Below are 12,062 nucleotides of genomic sequence, written 5' to 3'. Positions count from 1 at the left end.
TGTGAGAGCAACGGAGGATCTAACACAGAGCCCACAGCAAGCTGCACAGATTGGTGTGGGATCAGATTGTGATCACTCTGTCCTCACAGTTCTCTATTTATACCTTTCGTAGTGGATGCCACCACCGGGGCAAGACTGCTTATTCTTCCTTCTTGTGACCTGGCTAGTTCTATTTTTTTCTGAGCCTGAACTATTTCCTCAAAGGTGTTTGTCTCCAGAAATCCCACAACAGAAAGATGCTTTGGTTAACAAAAGCATGTTTCAAAACTACATCAAAAATCTTACTTCCTGAATCATCAGGTTTGACTTGTGATGACAACCAAACAACAGTGACACGAAAACGACGATATCTGAGAGTGCCCAGGGTATGAAACATCATAGTAATTATCCAATCCTGATGTGCGCAAGTCTACCCGGAAAGTGAAAGCTGTGGGAAAGCTGTCTATGGTCCTATCTGACAAGGCTTGTTTGGCTCAGTTGTGACCAGCTGCTAGGATGCCCCGCGGATCCCGGGGCAGAGCTGTTGTGCTGCTGAGGCGAGAAGACTCTGGACTGTGCTGCATAACTATAAGTGCGTAATAGTGAGGATCTGCTCTTTTTGTGTGGTGGTCAGTTGAGTGAGAACCAGTCAGGGTCTGAGTTGTTAGACCTTGACATGCTCTTCCCTTGGAGAACACAGGAAAGTAACTTGCACTTGAGTTTACAAGAGATTTTTTGTTACTCCTCTTTCTCTTGCATGCATCGAAATGCCCCCTTTCAGGGGAAAGATTCCATTATATTTCTTCTGCTGCTTTCAAGAGTAGACAAAACTTTTAAATTTTTATCCAAAATAAAAGAGAAAAGGGTGTTTCTTGAGTATCAGATGTTGCAGTTAGCTATAAATATTCACTGCCAAAAGAGGCCAGATGCATAAGATGTCTCATAAAATTTCTAAAAGACTAACATGGAGAATTTCAGAAGCAGCTTGATCCTTTATAGGTCTGACCCAGATTCGGTTAGCATTATGGAAGTTTTCCAAATACAAGCTAGGGGAAATGTGTTATAATTAGAAAAAAGACTAGAAAAGATCATTAAAAAAAGATATTAAACCTACCTTTTAGACTTGGAATGCTGAATTGAGGAAGAAGGAAAATAATTAAAATGTTTTGTCGTACGAATCTTTCATTTTATTATTAATACAGCCATGCTAATATTGGCTGACTTTTACCCATTTATTGTTTAGCATTGTCTTTGGCATCCAGGTCACTTGGACACATCACATAAGGGATGTGTCAGGTCCAGGAAGTTTCAGAAATATTACTTATGCCGTTTGGGTAAGTTCATTAGTTCTGATTTTGTCTTGACACTGCAAATCCATAACACCTTAAATGTGGTGCGGATTCTGTCTATGTCCGTCCTTTGTTATATCCATAATTAGCAGGTGAAGCCTATGCCACGGTGCCATGGCGTGTATCATTGGTGGTGACATCCTGAGTGGAGGCTGTGGCATGGTCAGACTCAAGCACTTCTGCCATGGTGCTCACTAACCCAGCCCTGCCGCCGCTCTCACTGCTGGAGCAACAGTCAATCAGGAGCAGAACTGGTCAGGATCTGTCTTTTTTTTCATCAAAGAGTTGTAAAAATAATAATGAGTTTACATTTAACTGAGATTTATACAATCTTTCACTTTCCAGTGAGAAAAATTAAAATGTTTATGAAACAATTTTTTTCAATTCAAGGTTTGCTCCTTCCTTTTTGAACTTCAAACCTTGCTATAGGTCTCTGTAGTCATTGGTGAATTAGATTTAAAAAGCTTTTATAAGGAGAATAGTGATTTCTGTCATCATTTTGTTGGATTTGTTCTTCATGAGGTTCTTTTATTTCCAAAATTTGAAATATTTATGAAAACCAGCTCTTGCTTTTACAGCAGGCACTGGTTCAGAGCATGCCTAGGGACATACCAGCAGTTACAGTCTTTATTTTATTAAAAGAGATTTTCTTGTTTTTATGAGGATGTCTGTTAATGATGGTATCTTCATGCATAATGGAAGGCGCTTTCCAGAATCAACTTTTTATTGGCTTCCAGACCGGAGTCTGCAGCAGGAAAGCTGCTAACCGCAGCCTTGTAGCCAGCCATGGGCAATGCCTCTGCTGAGCTGTCCTCGGCTGACTTCAGAGCCCCTTGCAGGCAACGTGGTGCCCCAAGGGGTATGTGAAGGAAAGAAATGACGGCTTAGAAAGGTTTCCCAGCAGGCATTTCAGAAATAGCAGTGCAGGCCTGACAAGCAAAAATTATTACTTCAAGTAACAAATGAGCAGAAAAGCCTTCCCAAGGCAAAGGTGCTGTTCCCATTTAATGAGCTTTGTAAAAAATAGAAAGAAGGGAGTTATGCTTCAGCCTCGTATTTGTTTCTTGTATTCCACTTTAAAAAGAAGAGCAGGAGGGTAGTAGAGGATGGGCACTGTGGCATTATTCCTAAGGGATGTTCCAGGTTCAAAAGGGCAATGAAAATTAAAAGGAAGGATTGGATTTAGCTGGAGGGTGTCCTTTTGTAGTCTCGGGATATTTTAAGGTTTAAGACTGTCTGTTAAGCTGACAGATATATAGTGCATAAAGGATAACGTGCCCCCAAGAGGGAGATCCAACATTTCACATTATTACAAATATTCCCTGAGTCAATAGTTGTTTTCACGTCCAAGAGAGCTTCGCCCAGACACGTAGTGACTCACACACAACCCTGAATCTTGTGTCCGTCTTGCTGGAGCCCAAGTTGCTGTCCATCCACCGGTGCGACTGCAAGCCCACGCACAGGTCTGGGCTTGAAGCAACCACCAGGGAGTGCCAAGGTAGAAAACAGAAAGGCAGGCAACGTCTGGCATGCAGGGCATCCGACTGGGACTTGCGTATGTCCCTTCAGCCTGTGCAGTGGTGGCCTAAGGCAAGGAGGTCTTTCTTAGAAGGCCCCTGAGATAGCAGTGAGAACTACAAGCAGCCCTAGGTCCTGTCTGCTCATTCTCAGCTGAATTTTTGTGTTTCACCTATGGAAAATTCTTGTATCTGCTATCTGCAAAAGTATTTTCATATCTCACTATGGACTAAAATATCATTCCAAATTTTCTGCACGTTATTTGCTGTACCAAAACTGATCTCCACCTCTGTGAAGAAACCATAATCTCCAGAGTTCCGATTCCAGCATTGCAAATCACTCTAGGCAAATCGCTCAGTCTCTCTGCGTCTCGATTTCATGCTTTGTAGGATGGAAACAATAATAATGGTAATCCTCCTTCTCAAAGCGTTGTACAAACAAATGCCTGATGCTAACACAGAGCTTTAAAGACAAGAAGCATGATATTCATTTTAAACATTATTCACGGTAAGTATTCTTGTTATTATGTATTACGTTTGACACTAGCATGTCCTACATATTTCTCTCTGTGTCTCAGCTGATGAAATACCTTTCACAGACATTCTTGATTTTCCTTTTTTTTTTTTTTTATTGCCCATTAAAGATTCACAATTATCCACTGAGGACTTGCTTCTGTAATTCCTTGCTGAATGCTATGTAGGCTTGTCTTGTCATGCGTGCATCGTGCAAAAAGCTTGAAAAACGCTGCCCAAAAGTAAAGTTTGTCCGTCTCTTGGATGTGATAATTTGTCCACATTTCACAGATAAAAGCTGTAATTGTATAGCATGATAGTAATGATAGAAAATAAATGCCTAACACTTGTGTGGTACTTTCCATCTTCAGAGCACTGTAATAGTACAGTGATTATATATGCCGAGCATGGACTTTTGTCTGTGATATTAGTGTTATGCAGAATTAGGCAGAATTTAAGCCTTCTTCATTAAAGCAAATATACATGATGAGTAGGGAAAATGCCTGATAAGATCCTGCCAGTGAAATTGAAATCAATTGATTACAGACCTAGGCTTTCCGTCAGCTCTCCCAGCTGTTCTCTGGTATATTTTACAGTGTCTCCATGCTAATGCTTAGGACTCTAGTGTCTGAAGACTTAAGACCTCTCATTTATGCTTGAAAAGCAGTGAGTAGGAGCCTTCCTTTGAGTCATGCTGAAGGCCAGTCTGGCAGACAGATGTAAATGGATATCTCAGCACTGGGTGAGAGACATCAAAGTGAACTAAATATGCTGCTTGCTGCATCTCTCCCCTGTGTCCTTCTGGTTGCAGAAGTGGCCATGCTTTACCATGTTGGCAGCAGAGCCACTTACTCATGAATTGGCATCTTCTTTTAGCTTCCTACTTATTTTTAATCCATAATGTTTAGTTATTTCAGAAAGCTTTTTGGTGTTCAGTACATTTGGGGCACTTTGCCGATGGCTCAAGAAGTAAATAACTGCCTGCATACACAACTGAAATATGATGTTTCTTCTGATGGCAAAAAAACCCAACATTTTCAGTTCAATCAGAATTTCCACCCTACCCAGAATTTCCTTGTCCATTGCCATAAAGTCTAAGATGGCTTGATTCTGAAGTACATTTTTGGTTGACCTAGGTTTTATCTTTGAGATGGCTCTAGCCCGTGTGGATTGGAAGTCTTTCTATTTCTGCAAGGAATGTAGTTCTAGCAAGGGAGAAGCCTAATACAGTCAGTGAACTCTGCAGTCCGGTCTGTGTTTCATTTCCTGAGCTTTTCTGTAACTGTTGCACAGTAACGCATAATGATAACATCTCTTCAGAACACAATCCCTTTTCTGGAAAGACTTGGCAGGTTCCCCCACTTCTTCGATCACCTTCCCTCTCCTTTGCTTGTCCCGTCATACCTACCATGAGATCATCAGCTCTTTTCAAGAGTTTGTTCAGGCCAGGGAGGATGCCTTCATACTTGTTCAATAAAGACCTTAGTGCTCTTGTGGAGGCTGAAGGAGCGTGAATCATCGGTAATAATCCAAGAGATGAGCATGCTTGAATTCAGGTGCAAAACCCACTTCTACATCATTATAATTAAAGGGAAGCTGATTTACTGTAAATTATTGACTTTTCCTTTTGTCTAAGGCCCAAATTTGTCTTCATGAGGTGGGTGATGAGCATGAGGGCATGGTCCAAGACCAGACAAAGCTCCAAAGTAACCACTGGCAAGAAAGCATCAGGCTTTTACATCTAAAAGGACTTCCTCTCCTATCTAATCCATGAGACAAACGTTTGGTGGATGTGGGACAAGCACAGGATACTTTGCTTCCTGATTCACTCGACAGGAGGTGAGTGGTCAGAGCCAAAGGCAAACTCTGCTACCTGTCTTCCGTTGCACAGGTTTCATCATCTAATCCGGAATGGCAGCTTGCCTACAGACATTGTTGACATACAATAACCAGCTTATAGCTTTTCAGGAAGGATTTTAACAATTATCTGCTAGATGCCATAGCGATAAGTAATCATTGCTGTTCAACACTCTGCAGATTAAGCAATGATTACTTTGGAACCTGTTAAATGCAGCCTTAGGGCAACATGAATAAGTGTATATAAAGTTTTTGCAGAATGTGCCTAACAACATGGTTAAAAGACAGTCAAATGAGATGGTAAGAATGTGTATATAAGATTTGCCATCCAGTTTGATGTTGTGCTCCTGTCTCACTTGGAATAGTAGTAATCTTGCTGGAGTCTAACTTACAGGAGAAAGTGATTCTTATGAGACCAAAAGTAACAGAACTGAGCTTGATATTGTTGGCTTTAATTACCGCTCATGTGTGGCACTTACTTTGTCCTCAAACATCATCCCTCTGTCATTGCCTTCATTTCATATCAAACTTCTCTGGTTTATGCCTTAGTCAGTCCCAGGTATTTATGAGCAAAAAAAGAGCCCTCTCAAATTATTTTTGCTCCAAATGGAACCCGTGTCCCTCTGTTTCCCCTTGTGGGCTCCTTGCTGTGCTTACTGAGGACTTTCCCTGGCATGAGCACACAGCCCTAAGGGTGTGGGAGACCGTGCATCAGGGACAGAGGAGACCGCAGCTGCATGAATGAGAAGAAAAGCTTTATTAAGCGTTTACAGAGTGCGCTGTGACACCCGAATGAAATTAGGGTGAAACAAGAAGGAGGAGCAAATGAACGAAGCTGGCTGCTTTCTGTGACGTAACCCCATCAAATACAGCCTCAGACAGGGCTTGTTTCAGCCTTCCCTCTCTTGAGTCTGGGGTCAAGGGTACTCCTAGCGGGTGGTGAGCGCAACCTGCTCCCGGGAGGAGACCACCTTTCCGTCCTGGACCTCCTCAACGATTGTGCGGACTTGGCGGGAAGTTGTCATTACTGCAAAAGGAAAGCGAGAGACAATTATTCTGAGAGCAAGAAAGAAAAACTTCTTAATGCACTGTCGAATGTTGCATGGGCTTAAGCATGACGTGGGAAATTCCATGAGGTATTTTGCACGTGTTGTTATTGGCAATCCTACTTTAGTTAGGAGGAATGAAGAGCCAGGCTGATGAGAATGCCCAAGAAGGGAAAAAGCCCACTCCTTAAATCTGCAGGTATTGTTTGATTTTTCAGGTCTGTGTAAAGCTAGAACATTGTCTGGCTGCTCGATCACAAGGCGCATTTAGGCCAAGTCATTCCTACTGTAGATGCGATTCAAGCTGTGAGGTATTTCCCTTCTTTACAGCTTTTTTCTGTGGTTAACAGTTGTGAGATGCTCACACACTGTCTTGACCACTGTCGTTGTGATTCAGCCAGCGAGGCATGACTGAGGAACGGTGTTCGCTCTGTCAGTTTGACAGCTGCTCTGAAAGCACGTCTCAAAGCTGTTTGTTATAGATGGGTGAAGTAAGAGACGTTCTTACCATCTCTACCAGAGTGTGAGGACATAGCAGAGGAGTACTGGGAAGAGATGCTGTAAGAGAAGAAGAAAAAGAAAGAGAAGTTAAGAACAAATTCTTTTTGTTGTTGTTTCATAGGCTTTGTATTCAGGAGGGAGAGGATGACAAGTCAAAAAAGAGGTTAAAAATCTTACACACTAAAGCAACAGCAAGCAATTATTGAGAATATAGTCTTGATAATGTTCATTTTCATTAGGTCTTATTTTTAACCTCTGAAGCAATTTAATTGATTCCCCTTAAAATTATCCACTATAATAGCTCAGTAGCAGGCCTTTCTGAGCATCTCAGGGCTCTTTTTGATACTGTATGCCTCAAACACTTCCTGATGTTATTTGAGCTAGAGCCTTGAACCAAGAGAATTTAATTGAAGAATTAGGCTGGAGATCACATAAGACACTAATTCTCCAGACTCCCAGGCAATTGCTCTAAGCGCTGCTCCACTCCGTCTCTTCTAGGGTGGGAAAGGACCACTGCCCTGTTCCAGCAGCGACTAGGACCTCTTACAGCATCTCGCTGCAGACCGAAAACAGGAATAGCACTACTGGGGTCCTTGGTTGGTCTGAACAGAAACATGTGAATCTGGCACAATCTGGCATTCCAAATGAGTCCCTAAACAGCACATTTTCTGTCCTTGACTATTACCCATCTGCTCCCCACCCCTGTGTCTCGAGCAAAGCCCTTGTACGTACTGGGCATCCTCGCCCTCCAGGAGGCGGCGGTACGTGGCGATCTCCTGCTCCAGGCGGGTCTTGACGTCCAGCAGGTTCCTGTAGTCGTGGTTCTGGCGCTCCATGTCGCACCGCAGCTCGGCCAGCTGCTCCTCCACGCTGGTGATGAGGACCTGGAGCTGGGCCAGCTGGGTGCCGTAGCGGGCTTCCGTGTCAGCCAGGGAGCTTTCCAGCGCCGCTTTCTGCATGCGGAGGAGAGGGACGGTCTCAGAGAGGGACGGCGGGCAGGAGTGAGAGGGCCACCCATGTTTTCCCTTGCCCACAGTCCCACGTGAGTCCCACCCTGCAGCTGGAGCGGGGCACTCGTACCGTGCTGAGCTGGGACTGCAGGTCTATCTCCAGGCTCTGGATGGTGCGTCGCAGTTCGGTGATCTCCGTCTTGCCGCTCTGAAGCTGCTCCGTGTTGATGGCCACCTCCCGGTTGAGCTCTTCCGTCTGCAGCGAGACAAAACCATAGCGTTAGAGGAGAGGCAAGCAGGCAAAGCCTTGGGTGCAGCACGCCCTGCTCTGCAGCCGGTGAGTGAGCTCACCTTGCTGAAGAACCACTGCTCAGCATCCCTGCGGTTCTTCTCGGCCAAGGTCTCATACTGCTCTCTCATCTCAGTGAGGATCTTGGTGAGGTCGATTCCAGGAGCAGCATCCATCTCCACGCTGATCTCTCCACCCACCTGTCCACGCATGGCATTCATTTCCTGGTGCAAAAGACACGTTATACACATCAAAATGATAACACTGTATTCATACCATGACAAATTTCAGATTGGTCTTCTCACACCCAACACAAAAATCCCCCAAATTTCCCAAATTTTCTTTTAGAATTTCTGTCTCTCTGGAAAGAAAAATTGTATCTATTGTGGGTTTCACAGCATAGTAGTGAAGCCCAAGGGTATATTCCTCATCCTGTCTTCCTCAGGAGCCAAGTGGTGGATGTCCTTTACCTGAGCTACAAGAGGGATTGTTTCCCTCCGCCTTACCCAGTCAGGTCTCTCCTGACAGCCCTAATTTCAGAGACAGTCCTGCAAATGGGATGTGACCCCCTTTGCATTAGGCACAAGGTACACTTTGTGGGTCCCAGTTTGTGCCTGGCTCTGCTCACCTCCTCATGGTTCTTCTTGAGGTAGGCCAGCTCCTCCTTCAGGTTCTCGATCTGCATCTCCAGGTCAGCTCTGGCCAGGGTCAGCTCGTCCAGGACTCTGCGCAGGCCATTGATGTCAGCCTCCACGCTCAGGCGCAGAGCCTGCTCCGTCTCAAACCTGGGAGCAAAGAATACAGTCGCACCTTGGAGCCAAGCTGATACAGATTTTTTTCTGTCTTGCTTCCTTCCCTAGCTTGGCATATTTAAACATTTTTTTTCTTTGCCAGACATCTTTTATCAAATGTGCATGTGCAGCTTTGTACAGTGCAGGAAAGTCAAGACAACGTTCTGTCCAGGAAGAGATGTACACTTCCTTATGTCACACTTCTAGTGCTTGGTGTACAGGTGGGGCGACTTCAGGTACAGAACGCAATGGAAAGCCTTAAACAGACTGTCTTTTCCCTTATGTTCCTTTCTGATAAGAGATCTTGAAGGCATTAGACTTACTTGGTTCTGAAGTCATCAGCTGCCAGCCTGGCATTGTCAATCTGCAAGACAATGTTGGCGTTTTCAACCGTTGCAGCAAGAATCTGGGGAAAAAAGAGGATGAGAAGGAGTTATCATATTTCAAAAAGATTGCATGCTGCTGCCTGAGCTCCTGTTTAGGGGAAGGACAGGAGCAGCACTGAACCTCCTGCCCACTGGGTTGGACTTCCACAAGGACTCTGCAAAGAGAGGAGAGAAGATATTCCAGCTTAAGCTCTCATTGGTACTAGTTCGGTCTTGTGAAGATGCTGGAGTGTGTACACAGGCCACAGCCTGTTCCCTCCACCAAAATGACGTCTCCAAACAGTCACACCACTCCCTGAGTTGTTTCACCCCAGCCTGGCCCTGCTCTGGGTTTTGGCTGAAAATTCAGAACAGCTCATTTGAGAAGGAGAATAGATGAGGAAGGAGGACCTTGTCCCTGAAGCATTTTGCTTTTGTAATTATGCCTGAGGTGCAAATGTTTGTTCTGGGGTTTTGAAAATGATTGGCCATTTTAGAAGTAATAATTTCTGTAACCACGAGCTAATGAAAAACTCTCACTGAGTTCTGATGCTTCAGGGAATATCATAGCAATAATCCAGGAAAGGAGTATTAATATGCAGGAACAAGTATTAATATGGTAATATCCCAGCTGCAGTGCTGGAGGGGAAAGAAAGGGGCTGCCTTCCTATAGATCCCCAGCACGGGATTTGTGTGAGACCCAGTAGTTCATTGCTTGGATCTGGAGGAAGCTTCTGCCTCCACATTTTCCATGTGCTGGATCAGAGCACGCTTGACAAGCTGGAATTCAGAGAAGCTTTGTGTGTCACGGCAAAAGCAGCTGTGAAGCCCAAGAGAAGGGAAGAGAGAGCTGAAAAATCAGAGATACTTGATGTGCTCACGGAGGTTGACTCCTGAGCCTGTCAGTGGCTGCAGCCCCATTTCCCTGGCGTTTCCCATCCTGGACCAGGTGTTATTACCACCCTGCACACCTCCTGTGGTGACTCCCCTCCCCTTCCGTGGAGCCTGGGCTGACTGAGGATGCTGTCACCAGTTGACGTGTTGAAGGACCAGTGAATCAGCTCATGATGAGTAATGTGAGCTGATCATGGGGTGGAAACGGCAGCAGGGCAGGAGGGGAAGGACAGAAACTGGTGTTTGCTATGAATAAAGAAACAAGTCCAGCTCTGATTTCCTTTGCTGCATTTTAGAGCACGGTGCACACATGACTTCAGCCCCTCTGAAGCTACCTGCCACAACCCAGTATTTTCTGACTCCTCTTGTTTTTTTGCTCGTGTCTGTGTTCGCACTTCCCAAAGGACAAGCATCCCAGGGGCAGTTTCATTTCTTAACCTCTATCTTCAGCCTCCTGTCAGGCTATAAATGATTAGTCTGAATTGTAGGATCTTTTTGAAAACTACTTGGCATCCCTGTTTGCATATCATTTTACAGGAGATAGAGATAACAAATATCAAAGATATCAAAGATATCAAAGATATCAAAGAGATAACATGTCCCTGCCTGCAGAGCGCTTAGTCAGGAGCCTGGCAAAGGCAGCGCATACTTGGGGCACAAGTAGCATCCCCTAAAGGCAGGAAATGCCTAGCAAGGCAGCCTCCTCGTAGCATCTAGTATCGTCTGCGCCAGCACACGCCATGTAGCACCCAATAACCTGAACCAAGGGCTGATCGGCTCTGGCTCCTGCTTTCCTGCCCGTCTTTCTCCCTACACTGAAATATTCAATAGAAGACACATTTTGGTGCCTTGTGCAGGACATCATCAAAAACTTGCTGTTCATAGGTTATGACATTTATTTCCAAGCATGCTGTTTCTGTTTTCCCATCTTAGACCAACTGTCATCAATTAATACACTACCCTTCAGCTTTTAGGCACAGGATAATCTTTAAAAAAGTGACTTTAATGAAGTGAGTTTAATGATAACTTTTGGTTATCATAGCATCCTACCTTGCTCCTCAGCTCCTCGATAGTCCTGTAATAGGGGCTGTAGTCGCGGTCTGGCCCAGGTGCCTGCTTCTTGTACCATTCCCTGATCTTAACCTCCAGGTCAGTGTTGGCCTCCTCCAGGGCACGCACTTTGTCCAGGTAGGCAGCCAGGCGGTCGTTGAGGTTCTGCATCGTCGCCTTCTCTCCCGCTTGCAGAATGCCTTCGCCGCCTCCAAAGCTGCCCCCATAGCCGCCCCCGAAGCCACCACCAAAGCCACCGCCAAAGCCACTGCCAAAGCTGCCCCCATAGCCGCCCCCGAAGCCGCTGCCAAGGCCCCCTCCGATGCTGCTGCAGTAGGTGCCCCCAAAGCCCCCACCGAGGCCACTTCCGAGCCCCGAAACAGTGCGGGAAGAGACCGAGTAGCTACTGGCCCTTCCGCTGAGGCTGGGGGCTCTGTACCCTCCTCCGCCAAGGCGCGCGGAGGAGAGCCTGCTGGAGCCTCCCCCGAATCCCTTGAGGGACGTGGAGGAGGAGTATTGCCTGACAGTGGTGGCCATGGCTAAGGATGGCAGAGGCTCTTGAGCTTGAGCGAGACAGCGGGTGCAGCGGGGAAGACCGTGAGTGCAAACTTCCCCCCGGCTCGGAGCCCTTTATAGCCCGGACAAGAGGCGTTGCCTGTGCTTCTTTTTTTTTTCTGTTGCATTCCTGATGATTTTCATCACTCCTAAAATATGAGCCAACTTCCAGAATTGTCTTTTTTGCCTTTGTTCTAGTCATACTTTTTGTCATATTTCACTAGAAAGCTTTTTATCTCACAGAGGGCGTCTTTATACTTCTTCCGTTTCCAAGTAAATAGTCAGGTGTGATTCAAAGTAGGAGGCTCCTTGCTCAGGGCTATGTTTTAATATTGCTCTGTGCTGTTAACTCTGAAGCAGAGCTATTCAGACTCTTAGAGCAGCGTTTCAGTGGGGTAAGGCAGCA

The 12,062-nt window shown here is 45.5% G+C and overlaps 1 protein-coding gene across 1 annotated transcript; it reads right to left on the bottom strand.

Moving 5' to 3' along the window:
- Positions 1-5,955: 5,955 nt before the first annotated feature.
- On the bottom strand, positions 5,956-11,686 carry LOC106487602 (keratin, type I cytoskeletal 14). Its single transcript, XM_067312137.1, has 8 exons — positions 11,102-11,686; positions 9,116-9,198; positions 8,630-8,786; positions 8,064-8,225; positions 7,843-7,968; positions 7,495-7,715; positions 6,770-6,819; positions 5,956-6,242 (listed from the first exon to the last, which is right to left on the bottom strand). The coding sequence occupies exons 1-8, from the start codon at positions 11,636-11,638 to the stop codon at positions 6,145-6,147; spliced, it is 1,434 nt and encodes a 477-aa protein (XP_067168238.1). The 5' UTR covers positions 11,639-11,686; the 3' UTR covers positions 5,956-6,144.
- Between the last annotated feature and the right edge of the window lie 376 nt (positions 11,687-12,062).

This window comes from Apteryx mantelli, chromosome 28 (genome assembly GCF_036417845.1).
Source record: "Apteryx mantelli isolate bAptMan1 chromosome 28, bAptMan1.hap1, whole genome shotgun sequence".
Taxonomy (NCBI): Eukaryota; Metazoa; Chordata; class Aves; order Apterygiformes; family Apterygidae; genus Apteryx; species Apteryx mantelli.
The sequence above is the reverse complement of the archived record's forward strand: the minus strand, read 5'-3'. Positions and strand labels throughout refer to the sequence as shown.